The 23,480-nt window shown below is 42.1% G+C and overlaps 2 protein-coding genes and 1 long non-coding RNA gene across 9 annotated transcripts; 1 reads left to right on the top strand and 2 right to left on the bottom strand.

Annotated features, from left to right (window-relative positions):
• Positions 1 to 5: 5 nt before the first annotated feature.
• Positions 6 to 7,597, bottom strand: LOC135489868 (uncharacterized). Of its 5 annotated transcripts, XM_064775476.1 has the most exons (5): positions 5,103 to 5,315; positions 3,580 to 4,849; positions 2,485 to 2,898; positions 1,021 to 1,075; positions 516 to 669 (listed from the first exon to the last, which is right to left on the bottom strand). In XM_064775476.1, exons 2-5 carry the CDS (start codon positions 4,808 to 4,810, stop codon positions 657 to 659), a joined length of 1,713 nt encoding a protein of 570 aa, XP_064631546.1. In that variant the 5' UTR covers positions 4,811 to 4,849; positions 5,103 to 5,315; the 3' UTR covers positions 516 to 656. The 5 variants fall into 5 exon arrangements, with proteins under 5 accessions (XP_064631544.1, XP_064631543.1, XP_064631545.1 ...); XM_064775474.1 differs by lacking the exons at positions 1,021 to 1,075; positions 5,103 to 5,315 and adding an exon at positions 7,261 to 7,597 and having other exon boundaries at positions 6 to 669; positions 2,365 to 2,898; XM_064775473.1 differs by lacking the exons at positions 1,021 to 1,075; positions 5,103 to 5,315 and adding an exon at positions 5,326 to 5,578 and having other exon boundaries at positions 6 to 669; positions 2,365 to 2,898.
• Positions 7,598 to 8,627: 1,030 nt separating this feature from the next.
• LOC135489869 (uncharacterized) lies at positions 8,628 to 10,761 on the top strand. Its single transcript, XR_010447247.1, has 2 exons — positions 8,628 to 8,796; positions 9,453 to 10,761. It is a non-coding gene; the product is annotated as an uncharacterized LOC135489869 (long non-coding RNA).
• A 521-nt stretch (positions 10,762 to 11,282) lies between these two features.
• On the bottom strand, positions 11,283 to 23,096 carry LOC135489867 (exocyst complex component 6B-like). Of its 3 annotated transcripts, none has more exons than XM_064775469.1 (19): positions 22,934 to 23,096; positions 21,216 to 21,381; positions 19,549 to 19,687; positions 18,952 to 19,202; positions 18,482 to 18,685; positions 18,292 to 18,375; positions 18,018 to 18,064; positions 17,601 to 17,721; positions 17,321 to 17,392; positions 16,886 to 17,089; positions 16,599 to 16,708; positions 15,885 to 15,996; positions 15,474 to 15,553; positions 15,170 to 15,199; positions 13,714 to 13,841; positions 13,349 to 13,455; positions 13,045 to 13,186; positions 12,733 to 12,916; positions 11,283 to 12,466 (listed from the first exon to the last, which is right to left on the bottom strand). In XM_064775469.1, exons 1-19 carry the CDS (start codon positions 22,999 to 23,001, stop codon positions 12,328 to 12,330), a joined length of 2,388 nt encoding a protein of 795 aa, XP_064631539.1. In that variant the 5' UTR covers positions 23,002 to 23,096; the 3' UTR covers positions 11,283 to 12,327. The 3 variants fall into 3 exon arrangements, with proteins under 3 accessions (XP_064631539.1, XP_064631541.1, XP_064631540.1); XM_064775471.1 differs by lacking the exon at positions 22,934 to 23,096 and adding an exon at positions 22,510 to 22,589; XM_064775470.1 differs by lacking the exon at positions 15,170 to 15,199.
• Positions 23,097 to 23,480: the final 384 nt, after the last annotated feature.

Below are 23,480 nucleotides of genomic sequence, written 5' to 3' on the forward strand. Positions count from 1 at the left end.
ATCTATTTTGTGTTCAAATCATTTATTCATTCTAACCCATTTACAGCATGATTTATTGACCGTTTGCATGATTCTTGATTCCCCCTCCAGATTCCTACACCACGACCCCTCACTGTACCCCTCCTCAGCATGCTGACACAGGTAGATATCCTTTGGAAGAATGACAGAGTGGTGAAGTGTTGTTTCTGTACCCAAACATTAACCTCACAGGATGGCTTTTCTGTACTGGTATGGGGAGACAAAGTCCAGTGTTGTGTCCTGCTCATGCTGAGTAAATTGGGAGGTAATGTTCTCTTCTCCATCCTTTGCACAAACCAAGTTGACTTAAAAGTAAAGTAATGTACACCAGCCAAGGGGAAATGTCTCGAGGGGGGGGGGCTGAGGGCTGAAGAAGGGAACATTAACCCCTGATTTCCGCCGGTTGGTCCGAACATCGATACAGATATAATCGTATTCATTTCTACTTCTGGGCTATATGTGTCTTCATGTAGACACTTGAGAACCTTGGACTGCTTTCAGCCAGACCAGTCATCACGTCTTTCACATCATCCGTATTGATCCCAGAAGAAGAGAAATCGGTCAGCTTGGACAGGTCAAGGCTCAGATCATCTGATGCCTTACTTCGTGAGATATCGCTTCTATTCGAGGTCTGGCCCTCATCTTGGTGTCCTGCAAAAGATAGATTACTTGGATCAGTTTGTAGGCGAAAGGAAAGTATTGTGCCTGGGCCCAAAACTTGTACAGAACAAAGTACGGGTCAGTAGGTTTTGTTTTCCAAAACATGTAAGTATTTTGATTTGATTTGATTTTGTCATGTGCTGATAATGACCAATGACAAAAAGGGACAATAATTAAGGAACAAATGAAAGAGACAATGTCACAATCAGGTCCTGGGAGCCAAATATATCCCATGATCGGACAAAGTCACAACATTGAATTCAATGATGATGATGAGTGATAATGTATTACCCCGGTGAGCTATAGTTAGTGATGTGTGAAATGGAATATGAGATGTCTTACTGATTGGGTGAGAGATCGTGACAGGGTGGTGTCACATTCTGTGAGGTGGGAGGACCTGTAAGGGGGAGAGGAGATGAATGATGAGATAGTGATGGATTGGGGAGATGTGATTGTGAAGGGTTTGGTTTGGTAGGAAAGTGCTTCTTCAACCAAATCTTGTGGGAATTCCAATGATTTCTTGAGATCCTAAAGCTGAACTGTTTAGTTTTAGCCATCAGCTACAGGATGCTCTAGGCTGGTAGAGTGTAAAAAGTGCTGGCAGTTTCACATCAATTTCACTACCAATTCAAGAAATGCTGGATCTAGCTTATTATAAAGCTGAACTGAAGCAATCCATGCACTGATGTAATCACATATCAGTTTCACTCAGTTGTGACTTCTAATGGTGTATTTACAGGGTTTAAAGCTGAACTGTTGATCAATAGCAGCCATTTGGAATGATATGCTTTCTATTAGCTATACAAAATATGACACATTATTAAAGCTCATTTTGCTGTTAACTGTTTGAGCAGCAGTGTAGATCTGATATGGCGGCCGTTAGTATTTATTAAGCCTTATTAAAGAACGACTTTAGAATTCACGATCGGAAGTATAGGTCCAAGGCGCGAATGAAGACCAAATAATGAATAAGTAACCCTAACCCTAACCCTTTAAACCGATTCACAACTTATATAGTGCGAAGGAACATCCGATCGGTAATTCTAAAGTTTAGCCTTTATGAACTACAAGTAACAATCAACAACATGAAAAGCAGTGCAAGCAAGCAAGCGTAGAGACAGAGACAGAGGCCAGAGGGATTCAATTGGGTTATTGACACGACCAAAGTGAGTTGGCCACTGGTCAGAGTAGGGTGGACATTGTGCTCTGGCAACTCATTGATAAAAAAGACGGTGATTTCGTACTATTGTCTAGAAATGTTGTTTTCAAGAAGATATGCACCATGAGATGGCTATGGTGATACCATAAACAAATAATCCATAAACTGTATTCCCATGCACAAAGCTGGGTGGTGATACCATAAAAATCAATGGGTGCGACTGTACTCTACTCTGCACTTTAGGTTGGCGAATGTGCCAATTATTGGTACTACAGTGGAACGTCCCTTTGCGGACACCACTCTATTAAGGACACTATTGTGGTCCCAAATTGGTTATTTACATTCAATTTGACCTCTCTATTGAGGACAGCACTTGTCAGCCCCGAGGGTGCCTTTATAGAGAGGTTCTACTGTACATGGAGAAGAGCATAAAGGTTATGGTTAAAGTAATTTAGCCGGCAGCACAATCTTCACCCCATTTGGAACCAGCGAGAAAAAGGTTGCAACCAGAAGCTTTGAACATTTACCTCCGCCAAGAATAGGCTTCTTCTTCATTAAGCGAAGGGAAGCCCATCTCAGAATATCGGCAGCTTTGCGGCTACTTCTATAAGACGACGACGGGTACTGACGGACGTACGATTTCGTACCTATCTCGTCGATTCCATTCATCATGCGCACAGCAGACGAAGCGGACGACGTCATCAGTGTGGATGTGACGGCCGTATTGGCGTCATCTTTGCGATACTTTGAAGAACCATTTGTAGCAAACCTGACATTTGTTCTCGGAGTGTTGGGTTCCGATACCCATCCATGCTTGGGTGTGCCGATTGGTTTTGGTTTGTGGACCATTCTCTTCATGTCCTCCTCTTGCAGCTTAATGATGGCCCTGGCAGAATCTAACTCTATTCTGAGCCGAGAGCAAAGGTCCAGTGCGGCGGGTGTGATGTAGGTGGCAGGGACGAGCTCACAGTCGTATGCCCGCCTCAGGGTCTCCTCTCCAAGGCGTCCAAAGTCAAGGACACCGAGCAACTCTTCTTTTTTTTCGGGAGATAAATCTTTGTCTGAAAATCAACATGACTGCAGATGATAATGTGCTCAGTAGAAGATTTGTGACGATATTTGTCGGATATCGATAATCGAATGCGGGCGTCGGGACCTTGCGGCGGCTTTGGACCAGTAATTGCTCAACGTGGTACGAATGCCACTTGGCGTACACTCCGGACACAGTGGACCGGCCTCGTCCCCATCATAAGGAGATCCAATCAGGATGACGCAATGGACTGCCCAGGGAGTCTACTTTGGAGATGTATTACGTATGGTTTATTGTGGAACCGCACATAGCTAAATGTCAGGCATATCTCACTGTAAAATCGACCAGACGCCGTCGCAATGTCTTGATAGATGGGGTCAAGCGCAACTTTGCTGCGACTGTCAGTCGCAACGGTTCCTCCGAGTTTAGAATACATTCAAAGACAGGCGGGCCGACCACGAGTGGTATCGGATTTAAGCGTATTATAATTAATCACAATGATTTGTAATGTTTCAACAGTTTCACAGTATAATGCCATTTACAGATAAGTTAATTGCACGATAACGCAATAACTTTTGGAGAAAACACATTTTGGATTGTCGCCAATGTGTACGTTTTAGTTAACTGTAAACCTCCCTCTTAGCCGTCTTATACTTGACAGTACATGTATGCGGCTTCGAAAAGTTTAGAATTACAATAAGTCAATACTCACTTGTTTGAAGAATGGCTTCGAGCACATCAAACAGTAGATCGTGACTAGGGCGAAACTCGCTTGGGAGAGACATTGACAGCTTCAGGAAGACCTCAAGCGCGAGCTCTTCCTTTCGGGCCAAATCCAACATGTAATTGTCAATCACTTTGCACACCACGTCGGGGATGCAGCGATCATTTTTGCACGCCTCTTCTGTAATCTCGCATATCAACTTTGCGGGCAAACCGCTAAATTCATCGTTCGAAAATTTGTGCATGATCTGCGTTGCGAGTTTCATGAGGCTTGGCCGACATTTGCAGTTTTGATTGTCCGCAATCAGAAGAGATCTGATTGCCCAACGTGACGACGTCACATCCTCCAGTGGAGTGTCGTTTGGTAACTCGGGCAGTAACGAATCCAGCATGTTTCCCATCCTTTCATCACCTAAATTTGGCTTCGTTTCCGCCTTTTCAGGTGTCCCGCCACATTTCTCTTCTTCGTCACCAGAAACAGAACTGTCGCCATCTTCACTCTCAGTTTCGTCGTCGCGAGGAGTTTGGCAACACTTTTCATTGTCTTCTGGGAACATGTGCTTGCCTATGTACCTGACGACTGCCAACGCCAGCGTCTTCGGCCAGACGACACGTTCTTTTCCCGCCAGGATTAACTGGCGGAACAGGTCCAACGGAAGTTTCGAAAACTTGTCCATATGTGTATCATCATTACCATTGCTTTCTTGCTTACTCCGCGGTGTCAAAAATTTAGTCGGAGGTTTCAACCAGATATGAACAACAGCGTCAATGCACCTTTGAACAATTTTCGCATTATCCGCAACCCGTCCCAGCTTGCAGCAGTGCAACAACAGGTCCACGACTCCAACGGGTGAGCGGGACAGTCTAGCAGACGTCAATACGTCATGAAGATACCTATCAGAAATCTCCGCTAAGTTTCCTTTTCCTGTCATCTGCAGGAATTCGGCCGCGCATCTCAGATAAACCACGTTCTCGGTCGTAATATCCACTTTTATGTTGTAACAGAAGTCAGCGACCAGTGCGAAAACTTGTGGTCCGCCGGGGAAGTTCGTGAGAGTGACATTGTCGTTCTCCGTTGGAGATCTAGCCAGCGCCTTGAAAAAGTCCGATCTGATGTAGAGTGGAAATTTGTGAAGTTGGTACTCCTTGTCGTCGACTATGACAACAATATCAGACAACTCTCCCGTGTCCCGAAACTTTGAGAAGTCCATGTTGTCCATTTTCTGTTTCGGCTAATCAGTCCATATAATTTATCTGACCTGGAAGGTATAAAATTAGAAATGATATTAAGTGGATTGATGGTCAACTCTAAATATCGTGATATCTGCTCGACATGCACGTCTTACGAGTTGAGCCCTGTGTAGATGTGTGTCTTGATCTGAAAATCCCTATTGTCTCCGACCAATGCAGTCTCCCATCACATTGTCCTCATCTTGGCAACGACCCAAACAGTGTTTAACATTGCATTGTGACTCCGATTGGAATGCGACGGTTCGAGTATGCCGTCCTTACCGTACGTCGTTGCCTTGGAAATGGTACACGGATCCTAGAAAGTAGTGTCTCCTGTCCGAAGACAAGAATAGAAGCGCACCAGATCAGCACTTGGCAAGTCCAACTGAACGCTCTCTCAGTGAAGACGGGCGAATATTCTGCGTCAAAATATTCAAGTGTGGACATAGTAAAATCAGAAACCACACTGAAAAGTCTTTCTCAAGGCCTTGATGTTAAGGCCTACCTGGTAAATATGGTGACATCTTAAACATGCAGAGCGACTCATTTAGTATGTACTTTCGCTATAGGTAGGGAACAGGCTTTATTTGCTGAGCAATCCAACCCGTAACGAGCTTACAAAGGCGAAAGATCTGCCAACAACCCGCAAATTTTGCCCGGACAGGTCCAAGTATAAGACCGTATTCCTAAATGGACGTAAATAGCCGATCGAATGAAAACAACTTTATCGGCTTTAAATGGGACCGAATGTATATGCACACCCATGCCTCTTAATTTGACAAAGATTGTGATCTACTACTCGATATGACATGGAACCATGCCAAGTTTACCCCAGGGCTCGTGATTAATTTGATTGTGACAATTCATATCATGATATACAATAGAGATGTGAAAACTAAAATAGGCGTTATCGGACAAGATATTCATGATGTCCACCGTTAATTCCACAAAAATTATTATAAGCGCAAAACTATTTCATTGACATCTTTGATAAACGTCTTCAACCTGGCATGGTTGCGTCGCATACACATCTTACTTTGAATTGGGTCCGGAGCAGACGGCCTTTTCCGCCCCGATATGCTCTTGTAAGACCTACTGTCGTGGGTGTGTAGCGGAGGATAAATTTCAATATTGACAGTCACCGCGATTGATGACATGCAAGAATGCAACGATTTAACTCAAGTATTGACATTTGACTCGAAACGTTATGGACAAGCCCTGGGTACGCGACTCGCTCAAATAGGTTTATCGATCATGATAACATAGAACCTTGCCCAAGACCAGCGCAATCTAACCCAAACACTCATGCTTAGTGCGATTTCTCATCATAAACGTTGAATTTAATTAGTGGTGACCTGCTGGTTTCGATATTGGTCGATAACTTGGTTGGGTGGGTCCACGAAGACGTCTTCACCATAGATTGTGCTTTGAACATACAATCAACGGACAACCTCTAACGACAGCGGCGACCTGGGAGCGGTGATTCCCTTGGGAACCAATGCCCTATGTTGTGCGATGAAATTAATACATGTATGTGTTCAACTTTGATGCGCTTACTAAGATTCCTGAACCAGAGTTATATCGGCGACACACTGCTTCCGATGGACTTCCAACTGGCAGCTATTATCTACAGCCAACCTTGCTGATGAAATATTCACTGAATGAACCCAGAATAGTCCATCAATATTGTGGGTTTTGAGTTCCCCTGGGATTCGACCACAACCGTTTAGATGTGCAATCGATGGAGTAACAATATTGCTGTATGGCATTCCCAAGGGTACAATCTGCCGTAAATACACGCGAGAGACTGACTGCTCTCACCCCCAGGATACAGATCCTTTGTGAAAGCATCCCAGACTCCCAGACAATGGGAAATCTCCGCCGTGTCAAGCATACTGGCAATGCACATTAGATCCGAGGACAATGCCATGATTGCACTTTTTTTTAAAAACGAATGGACACTTCCCATGAGCAAAGGGTATGGGTAAGACAAAAGGGGAGTGGTTTGGGGCATTTTCGTCAGACACGACATCGATACGGCTACTCACCAAGATTAAGACACGTTGCTCAGAGTTGCCTCCAAACTAGAAAGATTACGACAGGAAGGGTAACAGCTTAACGAAAATATTGTCCTTGCCATCGTCTGGCCGTGTAAGGGTGAACATTGGAATGATGTTGAACTGATACGGACCAATAAGTCCAGCAGAAATCCTGCCGAAGTATCAAAGCCCCCTGTAGCCTGGTAGCAAGCACATTGAAACGCTTTATATTGTTGTACATGTATTTTAAATTGAGAAATAATCAAGTCGTGTATTACCGTCTGTCCCCAAAATACTAACGGATCAAACGTCAAATCGGTCCGCATAGAAAAGAGGCTCTCGCTGAATATGACCCGTAAGATGTCCACGAATAGTCTCTGCAACTTACCATGCTTACTTACCATGCTTACTGTTCTGTTGAAAGATACCTCATATGCGACATGGCTATCCTTCATATGCGCTTGGTCCTCCATACGCTGTCAACCCAAAGATTACCTTAATGTCTCTTTACGAAATAAAGAATGCAGCACAATCCCTTCACTTCACACGATGTTGCAGCTACGCCCTGTGGCTGTGCTCTGAATGCGGGGACAAAACCCATAATTCATCCCCGCGGATCCGATACACTTGTTTTCTCAGTTCATAATACTGACGTCTCTGCTGCAGCGTGTTCGCCGCTATTGTCCTCGATTGTGTCAGCGATGGAGACTGCATGGACTAGTGTGATCCGCCGCGTAGGCCAGATTTAAAAAAATTTATTCGTGTGGGAGAACCCTGAACGAAAGTGGACATAATACCTTCGGTCTATCATATGGGTCAGATTCGTGGGTCAGATGCACTTTTGAAGAACGATCCTGTCAGAAGACCGCATAGTTGATATTTTGCAAATGGAGCCTGCAGTGGTGTACTAGATGGGATGAATGGTTGTCATAAATCAAGATTTAACCATGGTTTTTGTAACCATGGAATTCTACTTCAATCCGTCCGATAACGCAGCCTGTTGAACAGCCGTGTTTGTAAAAGCAAAGATTGGTCTGTCGCTGTACTTTGGTTGTGAAAAAGGACCTCCATGACATCATAGCATAGACTCCTATGCAGTCCAATTTGTCACCCTGATAGTATTTCTGCGACAAGACGAGGCCGGTCCACTGCGTCCGATGTGTACCATGGCAGGGCCTGCCTCTATTTTCTCTACCGTCCTTATTATAGCGCATTTGAAGAAATAGGAAGTTCAGTTGGAATAATTATAAGTGTCTTCTGATATGGAACGCGCTAACCTGATTGTTCCTCATGAATTTGTGCCCTGCTATAAATAACTGTCGTCAGGACAGGCAGGTGGACCCCCTTCTATCTGGGTGCTAATCATATCGGGTAGCCCTCCCGACATCCTAAGTAAGTGGTCTTTGGTTTAAATGTGGCAGCTAGCTGTGCTGACGTCTTGAGGGGATTTGTGTCCAGGCCAAACTGCACACTTCACATGATGTGACGAGTTGGCATCATTGAGGTACATTCCGGAGGCAGAACACCAGCCTCGTCTCTCACATAATAAGATCCCATTAGGATGACGCAATGGACTGTCCCGGGAGTCTATCTTGAGGTAGTTCCTTTGAAATTCAGTTTTATGGTTAAGCAATGCATTGTTCATGAAGGGGCAGGTTCCATGACTGACTCATTGATTATCCTTCAGAAATCTTGCTACGATATTTAGATCAACAACTCTTGTTGTTGTTTTTCTCGGCTCATTTGACATCCTTGACTCGATGAACTGGGTCATGTCTAGGTTTCATGAAAATACAGTCACGTAATTAGGTTATCATCATTTCACGATGATTGCCATCGATTTTATGCGTTGACCGATACATACGCAGTATGTAATTAATGAAAGGATCGCTGGAGGAAGTACAAGCCGGACAAGTGAACACTCTCAGAGGATAGAGGTAATTACTATAAGGTTTGACAGGCATTGCATGAGAGCAGAGGTATTAAAGGAAAATTAGGCAGGAGCTGGTAGGCCTCTGCGCATTTAGGGGACGTGATTGTGTTTCATAAATTTATTTCTCATACAAGTGTCAATAGTTACGATGTACCGTGAGATAATAGGAGAGATCCCTTTCGGTGCTTCGTGTAACTTAATCTTGGTATTGCCTTTATTCGCTGTCTCCCTTTAAAGACGCAGTCCGCCTCTTAAGTGCTTAAACTTGGGTGGCCAATAGAATTACCTTAACACAGTTTCTTCTTTTGGGTAAGACAGTGTTCTTTCAGCAGATATGACAACGATGATAACGAAATTACTGACATCTTGATTCCAAAACGATCCAGTGCAACTGGTTGTGACATTGTCTTCATTAGAGCTTCGCATGTCAAAATCTGCCAGGCAAATCATACCTGGTAGGCCTACCGTTTTCAGGTGCCTCTCATTGTTCGGACACAACATCTCCTTGAACCTTGGAACATGTGGTCTTTTAGTCTGAATACGGTTGGCGGAAAATGGTAGACGTCAACAAATCGTACTCTGTCCTGACGACCTTTAAGAGTTTTCATTTCAATACTTTACTCGGTTAATTGTTATACAGTTTGCTTGTTTTCACTTTAGCTAAACAAGAATGAGTGTGACTCCTGGTGTGCCCCCAAAGTCTAATAATGCTGCAGATAAACGTTCCGAAGACCACAAGGAGTCTTCAAGTCCGAGCCAACGTGAGGAAGCCGAAGCATGTCCTCTGACAAAGGAATGTAATCTGCCTGCTGCTGACATTGGTAACAAACAGGGTCAGGACCACCGGGGATGCCCTGTGGTCCAACATGGGAGCTGTCATCAAACACATGAACAGCCTACTGGAGCTGACAGTGTAGTTGAGGGAGTAGATGGCAGTCGCCAACACCAACCAATAGTCACAAGCAACAAACATTTGGACCAGAGGCAGGCAAGGAAGGACATTGATCCCAATGACCAAGAAGGGTCTTCTCATACCCACCAGCATGGGCACCCAGGAGTCGCATCTTCTGCCGAGAGCCAAGACCAAGAAAGCAGAAAGCCCTCCAGAAAAAGTGATCACAAGGACAGAAAGGCATCTGGGACGAGTCAAGGGGAAAAAGAAGGCAGGAGACCATCCAGAAAGAGTCAAGATCAGGATGGCAGAAGGATATCCAAAAGCAGTGTCCATGGTGACAAAGAGGGAAGGCGATCTTCAAGGACAAGTCAAGGGCAAGATGGCAGACGGACATCTTCAGGAGCTAGTCAACATGGCCGGAGAGTGTCAGGGGCAGCCTCTGGATTAGAGGTAATGGCCGAGCTGGGCAACTCCAAGGACAAGCCACATCGTACGGTCGACGACTTAAAGAAGGGAGGTTGGGGTAGACTGAATTCTCTTTGAATGCACCTTTTAAGTCTCAGCTACCATTGGAATCGGAGTGCTCTTCTGATGAACTTTGAGCAATGCAAGAACTGAACTCTTTGTGCACCACAACCAGCATACGGTGGGTTATGGCCTTCAAGGTGCAAGGTTGAACATTTCATGTACTCGGGAGATAATGACATTGGAACTTTAACAAGACAATTTATATAGCAATGGAATTTATTATTTTTACATGTACTGCATGAGGAAATATTGTATATATTACAATACATACACTTGGATTACAACCATTGGCCTCGAGTCATTATGACTATAAGCATTAGGACCAAAATTACTTCAAGACCGCACAGCCATCATTTTTTCAACTCCCTAACCATTCCTTCCAAGTCCGAGGTTAAGTGATGGAAGATGTCTCATCACCAAGAACAAAACTAGACATGATGTAATCTTTGTTATAACACAGCCAAAATGTCACTTTTTAACTCCCCCAGGTATAACATTGTGATACAGATGACAGAGATGTAAAAAAAATTACCAGATATCGCAAAATTCACCTTAGTTAATTTGTAACCCCATGGTAATTGTGGTGGCAAATCACTTGCTCATCAATTCTGCTTCTGCAACCAACAATATTTTAAAGCTACATGTATACAAGACATGTATATTAGTGGGCTTACCTTGATAATGCTAGTTCAACAACTCTTCACAGACAGTCATACAGGGGGTCCCAAAAAGAAGCGTGTACTCCCCACACACAAACCTGACCGGAGTGTATGGTGGTGTGATCAGACACCTCCAACAACTGATTCATATCTAGGACCAACTACCTTTGGTTTTTGATAAGTCTACACTCTTTCTGGGACACCCTGTAGAAAAGTTTGAGGTATTTACAGTTTGGACAATGAAAGCAACATTTAGAAAGACGAAGTGGATAATCTTGCACAAAACTTATAAAATATCACCATCATGAAAAACAGATGCAAGCTGGTTTTGTAAAAATTAGTTAGAGGTGAAATCACCAGAACCCTGGTTGATCTTCTAGTAAAAGGACGAAGCTGATTGAAGATTCTTACAACCCATTGATGGCAAAATAATTGTCTCTAACAACCCAGCTTGTAACTTGTAATAAACTATTTGCTACTCAAAACCAAAGGAGAACTACACAATTTGAGGATATTTCTCGAATAGCCTCGATAAGATGTCTTTGTGGCAAACATGGCCATGATGAAGAAGAGTCCTTAGAATTTAAGAGGCTAACTATAAGAGTATTGCACATCAAACAAAACGCAACAAGTATTTGGTCATGGGCAAACAAAACACACGGATTGTCATAGCACCAAAGAGTCGCAATTATCTTCCTTAATTGCAAGTTTACTATACAAGGAAGGCCGGCAACTTATATAGATTGACGCTGAACTCAGAACTGCTGTCTATGGTTTTGACAGTATGATGCTGTATTTCAATTCAAGTCAAAACTAAAAAGTGTTGAATAACAAATTTCTTAGTTCCAGTAATGTTGTCATTGGTTCCCCAACTTTGCACGTGATCATCTGAGATATAGCACAATGCCACACTTTAATCAGTAACGGCTCCTTTAGAGAGAATATAAAGCACTTTTAGGGAACAAGAAGAGAAATGTTCAAGACATTTTGAGCTCAGCAAATTGCATACTGCCAACTCCATAGCCACAGAAATTTGAGTCTGCATCAAAAAAATAAAATTGTCAATAGCAAGTTGCTCACAACTTAAGCTGGGCAACCCAATTAGTCTGTGGCTTCCTCATATCATGGAAAACGGACAGCTCCAAAAATTCATCACCTCATGTGACTAAAAATAAACCACAAATGCACAGAGTGCCACTTGGCACATCACAGTAAATTGCCCAAATCTGTCGAGCATGATGGAGACCTTATCTTACTCAATCAGAGCATTTGCCTCAACAAATCATATCAAAGAACCTAACCAAGTCACAGCACAGCTCCTACGTGATGAGCTTCATATTTGGCCTCTTTGTTCAGAAAACATTAACATGCTGATAGCAGGCTGAAGTTGAAGACAGCCATATACATATCTTGGCAGACGAGGACTTCAAATGGTGATCTGTTCCACGCTGCATCAGCTGTGTGGACCTGTCCCATTTGAAGCGGCCAAGCTACGTAACTGTTTGAGAACTGTCTCTAGTAACCGTCTCTTGTCCTTCTCCTTCTGTTTAAGGGAAGTGAAGATGTTCTTCTTCTTGTCTGCATCTCGCATCCTGAAAGGGAAGAGTTAGAACTTACGATGGCATTCAATAAGGCAACTGGTGTGTGGTTGATTTTCATTGCAAGAAAATTCACAACCTACTCCCAAGTAAAATGTCACTCTAGGAAGTCGAATTCTACTCCCCCACTGCATACAGCAGAGCACATGAAGATCGACATGGCCCCTTTCGCACTCATCATCCCTCTGTTTTCACTCTAGCCTAAATATGTTGTCTGAGGCTCTAGTGAGCTGGCAAAGCAATATAAACAGAGGACTTACTTTTCTAACAGCGTAATGGCAATGTTTGGATGGACTCTGACGTATTTACTATTGGGTTGTCCGTAGTCGGCAAGATAAGTTGACCAGTCCCAGATCAGGAACAGATCTAACAACTGGCGAAGATCTGCAAAGGCTAGGAGTAGCGTGTCCCGGAGTCCACGTACTGGCTCCGAGTTGGCATATTCTGGAAGAGAAAGATAAGGATTTCATCAACACATCGAACTCAACAACCTTGAGTACATACTTTGTCCTCCTTTTACTTGAGAAACCAATCGAAGCAAAGTCAATTTGAAAATATCTTGAAAAACTTACGTTCACACTGCATCAGGTCTAAGTTGAGCTGTTGCAAGGCTCCACTTGTTATGTGTCGGATATCGGGATCGATCAGAAATTCTAGAAACTTCTGTGCGATATATTTGCATGAAGACATGCATGCGGTCTGCGCGACCTTTGGCTGAAAATGAGAGGTTGACGAAGTTAGTGTGCTGGCTGGTGGATTTTGGCTGAATACTAGAAAAGGATTGGCAGCTGCGCATCCAGGCTGATCAGAGATACTTGTCAGATTTATCCAAAATGGGGAAAAACTAGTTTTTCCGGAAAGATGAGTGTAACCTACCGGTAGATTTGTGAAGGATAAGAACATGCTTTCTAAGAACGCTAGAAGGTCCATCACATAGCCGCTGGCATGGCCTTTCGATTCTTGTAATGTCCAATCATAGGTGGCTGAAATAAAAGGATATAAGACAGTTACATTAACAGGCATGGAAAAGACTCTGATATCCGCGTGCTAATACATTTCTGGAAAGACCATATCTGCACACCTGGTCAGGTGGTGGCTGGCTGCTTCTGCGACCAGGGCTATGTGGTTATTTGCTGGACTGAAGGAGACAATGCCAAGTTCAGTGACTAACTTGTCATGAACCCAACCCTGCAACTGTGGCTCTACACTTTGCCCGAGCTCCTCCTCAGTAAGAGACTCACCTAGATCCAAGAATTCGTCTATCTTGGTGTTGAGTGCTCTATAGATCTGTGCCTCGGCCTCGCTGCGCGAATCTTTAAACATGGAAGTCCCGTGCAACCGAGAGAGGTGAACACCGTCTTTCTCAGCACTGAAATGTCAACAGATTTACTGATGAATTACTTTGCAGGACATGATACTCTTGACTTGACTTGGAGTTAGGAGACATTCATCCAGTATGTATGTAACAAGGGGGGGGGGGCATTTATATATCTTAGGTCCATTTTGCATACTTTGTTTGTGTGTGGGGGGGGGATTGAATGGACGATTTGAAATCAAGGAAACTGTGCGTACATACCGATACTAAATAAACGACCTCTTACGGTTTAAACACAGGAAGATTTGTGAGGAAATGCTGTACTGTTACAACAGTAAATCACTAAACCAGTTACTTGTGTATATATGTGTACATAGCGTTGACACAAAGTTCAGAAGACAACCTATACTTCAAGAACAACAGGAAGATAAATCTGTAGGCCTATTTATTTTCATGCACAAACAATGTTACTGCTGTTTGACTGTGCAAAGCATTAAGCTTTTAGCACTACATGTACATGCACATAGCCAACACTGAGCGTGTTGACCGAGTGGTTTGTTAGCTTTGGATGCCATACAGACATACATGAATGTTAAAAAAGTTAGTGCATTCGAACAGCTGGGTGAAGCGAACGTATGATAATATGGTGTTCATCCAGCATGACATCTCAAACATGCAATTAGTTGAAAGCTTGTGTGATGTGTTGGCTGACAGTGTGTCATCAATGACACATCAAATATGGCATGCTGTGAGAAATGCACCGCAATTACCAGCATTGGTAACACACGAGATCTGAAGAGCCTGCATCATTTCGTCATATTTCCCAAAATAAAGTCAACCACTGTATTAACTTTCCAAACATCAGGATAGGACATAGCTCACACGGTACGATTTAAAACAGATACCATGTGACATGAAAATAAGGATGGACCAGAATGGTGTAGGATTACAGGCATGCATTGAGTTAATGAAGTTAGTTCTATAGACATCATTCACAAAAAGGATGTTAACCAACAAGACCATTTGGAAAATAGCTCCTTACAAGAAAGTACCGTTGAAGCCTTTTTTACACAAGACAAACATGTGAGAATATACTGTAAATTTTTAAAACATGAAAATACATGTAGGCACTTTTGAAGAGTTAATTTTGATAAAAGTTGACTTGTTCAAACATCAAAATATCTTGCTTGAAAGTCCGATAAACCTGTACTTGTATTCGGATGGCAATTTTGATCTTGCAAGCGCTAAATTATGTGCACCATGCAATTGGACCGACACCTGTTACAGGTGATGTTAGCGAGCCATTCAGTATTACAGCCAAGTTAGAGACAACACAGTTATTGGGAGTTTAGTCAGCACACCAGTGAAATTTGAATCACTACCTTTGCCACTGTGTTTGCTGTTTTTTTATACTGAAAAAATATGTGAAGCTTTAATTATGAATACATATAAGAGTTCCTCGACTTAAGGTACCGGTAAACAGATATAGGTACTCTAAATAGTGGTAACAATGTTTCCGGTGGCCACCTGTGAAACACAATTTTTTGTATTCTCAAATTAAGAAATTTAAAAAGATTGTGGAAATGAAACAGAAGATGAAATGTGCCAAAATGCAAGTGGTTATGCATTTTTTGACCTAGTAAGGATTAATCACACACACGAGGTACTATTATTTATGACACTTACCCAGTAATATTAGTTATAAAGGTCTCCAGGTAAACACATGACTGCTCTAAGTAGTTCATATTTATAGAGATTTGTATCAACTGAAAAGAAATTGTATGATGATATGCAAATGTGAAATAGTAATTTTATAGCGTAGATATAACTACGTGCTGTGATGTTCTGATCTCCTTTACTTCTGCAATCAACTCTGAACATGAAGAGTTGAAATATTTCTAACTCTAAAAAAGAACCATCACAAATAGGTTTCATGAGGGAAGAGTTTCATTCATTCTCCCATACAATGTTGTTTTGAAAACTGAGCATACTTAGTCTAGCACGTGTATTTCACACCAATCCAACCACTCTGCCACTTTTTGAGGCCTCTCAGCCAATTTTGCACAGAAATATCAAAAGGTTATTTCTATAATTTACCTGATGTAACGTTAGACTGGGCCGTTTGATGAGCGCAGACAGACATCCACTCAGGGTCCGTGTTAATAACACATTCGCTGATTTACGCACCATATCGTCTATCTCTGTTTGACTGGAAATGAATTTACAGCTCATCATGAAGTTACAACCGTTGTAATGATGTAAAATATCTGGCATAATGAAGTTAACCAGAATTGACCAACTTTCCAATGAGATGCAAAGAATTTGAAACAAGTTCATTTTCTGAAAATATAGCAGATCTTATTCAAGACACCTTGAAGTTAAATCTCAGAAAATTATGTATCAGTTGAAGATTTCAGACATCGGTTCTGATCATGAGTGTACAGTTCCTGCACCTAAAACTAACAAACAGCTCCATTCAGGCTCGACTGCCCCCCACCCCATGTGTCCATCCAGGTGGAGATGATGCGTAAAGCTTCTCACATCATCCTTTACCAGGACTTTTACTGTATGCTAGTCTGGTACGCCCTGGTGAAAGTCTTCACGCCAGTGGCAAGCTCGTACTAGCACGCCATCATGTGACTGCTGCAAGAATCAGGGCAGTGGTCGTACTCAGCCCTTTTACTTCTCATCATTAATCTTCAACTTGATACACTGACTTTAAAACTGAAGAAACATTCAGGCAAGTAAAATTCTCGCAATTTTCCCTTCGTTAAAAAGTACTAATACTACTAAACTGTCGCCGCTACTTACCTAAGGTGTAAATCATCGGTGAACTTGAGACATGCATAGATATATTCTTTAACTTGGTTATAAACCTTTGGCACAAAGTGGGAAAATGGAAACGTCTTTGGAAACTGGGACTGCAAAAAGGAAAATACAGAGGAAATGAGAACACAGTGAATTGTTCATGGTATGCTCACTGTATGCGTGCGTAACTTTTAGCCAGAAGTCGTCTATCAGGAATAAGGGGAATGTGTTACTCAACGTGGGGTTTTCGTCTGCAGTGGCCTGTCTGGGGTAAGGTAAACATGACTCACCTTTTCTAACCCATCATCTTCAAATGGATAAATACTGGTGATTTCCTGATACTTCACATCGGACTCAACATGGATTGGTGTGTAGTTATCTTCATTGAAGATCCCGTCGAATATCGACACCCACTTCTTCATGAGAACCTCACTGTACATATCCCGTAGCTCGAGTAGCAAGTCATATAACTGACCTACTGGAAAACCATAGCCCTGAAACAAGAGCATAGAAAAAGTTAGAAATCCCTCCGCCTCTGTAGAAGCCAACGGCCATGAAAAGTACAAATTAACCTCAAATCATGTTGGTCAAATAGCAGGCATTATCAAAATAACTGACAAGAGGTCGAGTTTAACAAAAGTTAGGAAAAGGGTTGTTCCAAGCCCTTGTTCCTTTATTGTAATACAACAAATCGTATCCATTTCCAAACAAGCAAAGATACCTACCCTCAGTGTATGTGAAAATAAAACGATAAGATTCTTCAGCTGTAACATCAGCTGTGGATTCGTACAGATTTTCTGAAAGAAGACAGAAAAACGTTTGAAACTTCAAACAATGAAAGTGAATGTTTGCTGAATTTCCAGTACAGTATGTATACAGGTTCTGAATTGTAACGGTAATGCTAATGTTTCATCATTGAAAATGTTTTGCATGTCATAGTTATAAGACAAAATGAGTACTATCAAGCAGTATATGGTTTGGCAGCTACGAATGTTGCACACTTACTGAGTTCGTTCGAAGCATTGCCACGACCTTGGTCAGCGCCATTTCCCACATGTCATCAATGTATGCTTTGTTCACTAAACCAGACGTCGTATTCAGAATGTGGTCCTCAACTACAAAGAAGCTGAAATGAAACGACACACAAAATGTACGTTCAACCCTTTTCAAAAGTAGCTGGCAACCAGCATAATTCCGACTCTAACTCACACGTTATTGGTTCAAATATACATGTAGCCAGCCTCCCAGACATATCAAAATATTTTGCTCCCAACTAGCCCCCCAGTGCAGTGGGGAAGGAGTGGTCATTCACCTGTCAGGCATGTGCAGGTTCAAGAAAGTGATTTGGAAAACATTCTATAAAAGCGTGTCAGAATGACAAGTAAGGAAAATGACTCTGAATCACGGATGTGAAAAGCTTACCCTATGATATCATGGAAATACTTTCGATAGCCCTCTATACTCTCATGCTGAAATATAGAATCATAGAATATGACGCTGGTTGATAATGCGGATGAATGCAGTGTATGCAGTATAGACAACAATTGGTCGTTTAATGACAACCGGTCTGTAATGTCAGGCTCACACAGAGGTCCTATAGACAGTTACAAGTCTCACTATTTCAGTACAGCCTGCCTAAGAAATGTACCAAACTCGTGACCAGAATCACAAACCTAATGACAAATAATGCGCTTACCATATTAGGAGGAGGTTGTAGTGCTAATCGGGCCTGTTTCTTCCTCTGCTTTCTATAATAACTTTCAAAGGTATCCCTAGCACCCTGAAAACAACACAATTGAAGACAATGAGATGATCGACTTCATCTATAAGTCTTAAAAATAACAGAATGATCTCCGTTTTAAACGAAAGTCAATTTGTCAACTTACCAACACTGAGTATATATGCAAGCACCTATAAACCGGAGAGAAATCCACCACATCTTGAGCACTCATTTCTTCATCTTCATGATCTGGTACTAAATCTGAAGGGAGGGGCACTTCGCTCCCGAATGGATTCGTGGGAGGGGCAGGGGCTCTGCGTTTCTGCTTTGTCACAGCTATGCTTGGGTCGATGTTGTTTTGTTCAGCAGCCTGGTCAGATAAACAGAAATAGAGCCTGTAGATTCAATCATGGTTTTAGAGTTTTCTAATTTTTTAAATGCATGCAAGACAGTCAGTCTGTTTTCGGTAACCGAAGTTGGCTGTCCTAGAGGTCTGCCACATAGCTTTGTGATCAGGGTGGTGCTCTTTGGCCAGTATTCCTTAAAGTAATCTCAATTGACCCATACAAGCCCAGTGCATAGGGGAATTGGGAGAAAGGGACAGTAAAAACATACGTGAAAACACTGTTATCTTACATGTCTCATAGCTACTTCTCCAATCTTGGTTGAGTGCTTGCGGATATTCTCCAGGAAATCCTTGAGGTCGATCATGGATGCCTCCTTAATGTTCTCACGTAACTTCGGGATATGATCAGCCATCGTCTGTGAGAACCGGTACTTGCTAACCCTGGGTAGGTAAGTGTGTTCCAGTTGTTCTAACGTCTTCAAGGCCGGGTAGTAGCGTTTATTTTTCATTTGTTCTCTTAGTTTACTGTAGGTTTCCAATACTGGAAAAAGAGAGAGAGACACCCATGATATTTGACAATTCCACTGACTTTTTCCTTGTTGGCAGAATAAGAAAGTCATGGCATAGGCCTAAGACGAGGAATGTTGATGACTTCCATTTGATGTAGAAGTAGGCTGGGTAAATAAACCATCATTAAAGTTGATTAGTTTTCAAACCAACTACTGACCCAAATAACAATATTAATGGTTCGAAGGTTTCATGTTTTTAGACATAGCAAAAATTGCTTCTCAATTGCCTTCAATGAAATTCTGGTGAAAAATTGTAGATGTGAAATGACTGCGAGACTGGACGGGGGGGGGGGGGGGGGGGCCCAAGTGTACTCATACCTGGTAAACAGAGGGTTAATCCTTCAACTGCTGCCGCAATGTTTTTCTGTATCTTGCGGCATTTGATGAGTTCCTCTCCCTTTCCTATCAGGCTGTGACCAGACTTCTGCAGGGAACCATTGATGTTTGAAATCTCTTCCTGAAAAGGGAACACTTAACATCAGGAATAGTGAAACATTGATTGCCGGGCTTTCCAACTTCTCCTCAACTCGGCCCGTTGCAGAAGTTCTCATCATCATAACCGGCATTAACCCTATTGGATTTTTGACAGAGGCATGGAGTCTATAACTATAGAAAACTACAAGGGGATGAAAATCCCTTCAGAAGTCAAAGTCTTTCCCAATGAAGCTAAGATCTGTCCCATTTTTCTGTAAAAGGACCCACCCTCTGGAAGCCCTGGCTCCACCTGCATGTATGGTGCTGTTACTCTTAAAGGAAACCGATTGTGTAAGGTTAATAAAGGAGAATAAACCTGGGTAAATGAAATAAATATTTGTAAAGAAATTTGGAATACTAATGGCTGCGTAATAGACTTAAATTTTGCAAAAGAAGATCAGGAAAGATTATGAAAAAGAAAGTTAAGCAATGAAAAAAAGATGATGAATATAGGTCACTAAACTGGTTCTTTGAATCAAACATTTTCAAGATGGTGCCTGGCAATGGGGAACACACATATTTTTTTAATCATTGATACTACAAAGTCAATACTCTGATGATTAGAAAAATGTACATGCACTCTCCTCAATATTCTCATGTCATATTTTTTTAGAAAATAGGTTGGTTCCTCGTAACATGCAGGTGGCAAAGACAGTCTTGGAGGTTAAAGAAATAGTAAGCAATAAATGTCAAAAGAAAAGGTATTGAAAAAGTGTTTGATATGTATTCGAAGTGCTAGTTACCTAAAATTAGTCACCATGGTAAAAAAGAAAGTAAGGAATCAATTTCATTAATGACAATGAAAAAATTACAGTGTATTGTGGTGTTTTTAATGAAAAATAATACTGAAAAACTGTACATGGGAGGTTTGTCAAAAAGGAACCTTAAATTCCTTCGAACTTCGGATTCGGAAATGACAAGGATATGCCACCTTTTTGGCTGGTTGCATGACTTTATAGTAATAGAACTATGAAACTCAGAATTTGAAAAGATCCAACCAAATCACCCTTCTTCTAAGAATGAACTGAAAGCGCTCAGACAGTTTTTGATAGAGAGAATTTCGGCAGAGACTCAGGCAAGAATAACTTGCTTACCCATTTTTGATGAAGCAATTTCTGAATCGGCACCATTGAAGGAATTTAAGGTAAGATGAGTGATAACGATTGATACAGGGGTTCTCACCAAGGTCTGACATCACAAAGTTGTATGATAAAACAAAAGGAAAATAATGAAGTAGCACTGACAGGGTTGGACAAAATGATGTTGTAGAGACAATCTGTTAAAGAGGCCAGGGTACATGGATAATGTAAAAGATAAGAACAAGGCTGTCAAGCACTGGCTGACTGTGATTACTGAGAATGCAACACATTCTGAAGTCTAGCATGCAAAGATACACAACAGGGTGATGTAAGAATCATGCAGCCGTCAAGGGATCACTAGACTAGAATTAGAAACTCACTGGACGTGACTGATGCTCGTACACCGATATCACTCGGCTAAAATGTGCTCACCTGTAGAGTATCGGCATCTGAGCGGACCTGCAACAATTCACGGATGGAGTCGATGAAACCCTGGTAGTGAAAGTTACACATGCGTTCAATCTCTTTGTCATGACTTTTGATCCTCGCATCCAGTCTTTCCATAAACTTCTGGGGTTCCTCACTTTCATAGACAGCTCTGAAATGAAAGAGAAAAAGACATGAAAATCACATATCACTAATATCAGGACAGCTGATCTGGAGACATGCTAGAAGGGAGGGTATTTTAACACACTATTTGTGTACCTTTTAACATCTTGCCACGCCATTTTCTTACACCCAATGAAATAACAGATGAAACAGCAGTTCAAGGGACCTTGCTTCAAGCCAACAACTATTAACACTATAGACCATGCATCAGGTTGGATCAGGCATACTTCTGTCATGACCAACTGAGTTGCAAAACAAAGTCAGGTTTTAGCCATTTATTCATGTTTGGGGACGATCACCCAAACATCCCTTAGTAATTATTGGGAGAAGACGTGACTGAGAGAGCCAACAGCCTTAAACTCATATCAAAATATCTTTGGTATTAAACAAATTTGTTGGTCAATTAAAGTTGTCATGATTTGTCTATTAGGAGTGAACACAGTCACTGACCTAAAAATGATACAGGATATGAGCATTATTTGGAAATGACTCGTGCATGTATACACTGGGCCCAAGTATCTTAGTCAGCATCATCTCATTATTTCTGGAGGAGTATTCAAGGCCCAGACCGGCACAAACAAACCAGATCTACAGTGTACATCCATCCAGTGCTACAGGTGGAGGGGGTGGGTCCCTGGTTGGAGCCTAGATCATGATGTGCTGTCATGATTTGAGATAACATGCCCAGGTAGCAGACTTCCTTTTGTATTCAAGACAAGGTCCAGGTTCCAGGCATAGGACTTAATCATTTTGATCTTGCAGATTCAGTAACCCTTAGGGCTGTGAACTGAACATGTCATACTGGTCAAAACATAAGTGTATTAAATCTCATCTGCTCACCCTCACCTGCCAATCTCAGACCATCTCACTAACAGATCAGGATACTGGATTCGATTGGAGCTGAGGAGATGGAATTGTACATCTCGATAAAAACACGGCATGTCAACTCAACAGGTATAGACCAGGCAAACAGACCAGTAGCAGTACATCAATGATACAGCACTAATAAGCAAAAAGTAAATCATCCGGTTTAAAACCACTAGCTCACTGTCACAAACCCTGGGAATCTGTCGCAATTGAACTTGCTTGGACATCAATATTTTCATTTGATGCGTACCTGATTACCACCCCAATACTCCCAGTCTCTCCTACTTCCAATTCCTGCAAAAGACTGTCCTGATCCCTCAAAATATCACATCGCAGACGTTCACAAAACTGGTCCGCCATGATGAATACAATATCAAGCTGGCCTACATTGTAGTGCATTGGCTGCTGTGCATCAGTATTGATTTCATCAGGCGACCCATTTCTCATCCTTCTCATTGGCCGAATCTCTCGCCAGCATCACATCATTTCATATTAGAACAGAGCAACTAGTACAGCAGACGCCAAAGACAGTATCGGAAGCAACGAAGATGGTTGCAGTAGAGCGAATTCAAGATCGAAACGAACGGTCTTTTTTGACAGCCACTGTGCAAATGCACAGAGATTATACACAGGAAGGGGAGGGTCGGATTTTGAACCATTTCGATGGTGTTTACCTAAGAGCTGTGGCCATAGAGCCGTCTGTAGCTTCGATTTCAGTAACCAGCATATCTTGCTGGACCATAAGATTTTCTTGATGGACCACATCTCCGCTTATGATAGCAGTGGCAAGCTTTTTCCACCGGACACCCGGACTCGCATCGGTCTGAGAATTCGCCATCTTGGCCCGGTGGTGTGCGCATGCCCAAATTTCCTAAAATAGTGAGTCCCCAACTCCAAAGTTGGAAACATTTGGGGAAACATCCATAAAAGTTGCTATAAAGTTTTTTGTAACCCAGAATCCTACGGGTTATATAAGCAGTTGTACTTTTAGTTTAAATGTAATAAGAAAACGGGCCTTGAGTCAATAATGGATGCACAGTAATCAGTTATACGCCAGAAAAAAATATTGGAGTCGCTCGTTTTGAAGATAACAAGCCACGCCCTAAAATTGGGTTGGACGTACGTGGTAGGCCTGATACTGCATAATAACCAGCGGTTCGGAGAAAGCGAGACAAATATAGTACGGCATACCCCATTGATTCCTTTTTCTAACCTTTCAGT

Source organism: Lineus longissimus, chromosome 6 (genome assembly GCF_910592395.1).
Source record: "Lineus longissimus chromosome 6, tnLinLong1.2, whole genome shotgun sequence".
NCBI lineage: Eukaryota > Metazoa > Nemertea > Pilidiophora > Heteronemertea > Lineidae > Lineus > Lineus longissimus.

Coding starts and splice junctions, on each gene's coding strand:
- LOC135489868 (XM_064775474.1), bottom strand. CDS start 4,810: ATGGACAACATGGACTTCTCAAAGTTTCGGGACACGGGAGAGTTGTCT. Junction 2,899..3,579: donor CGAAGCCATTCTTCAAACAA/GTGAGTATTGAC, acceptor GTTGATTTTCAG/ACAAAGATTTATCTCCCGAA. Junction 670..2,364: donor GAAGCCTATTCTTGGCGGAG/GTAAATGTTCAA, acceptor TATCTTTTGCAG/GACACCAAGATGAGGGCCAG.
- LOC135489867 (XM_064775469.1), bottom strand. CDS start 23,001: ATGGTCCAGCAAGATATGCTGGTTACTGAAATCGAAGCTACAGACGGC. Junction 18,376..18,481: donor TGCATATATACTCAGTGTTG/GTAAGTTGACAA, acceptor TGTTGTTTTCAG/GGTGCTAGGGATACCTTTGA. Junction 12,917..13,044: donor AGACCTGATGCAGTGTGAAC/GTAAGTTTTTCA, acceptor TTTCTCTTCCAG/AATATGCCAACTCGGAGCCA.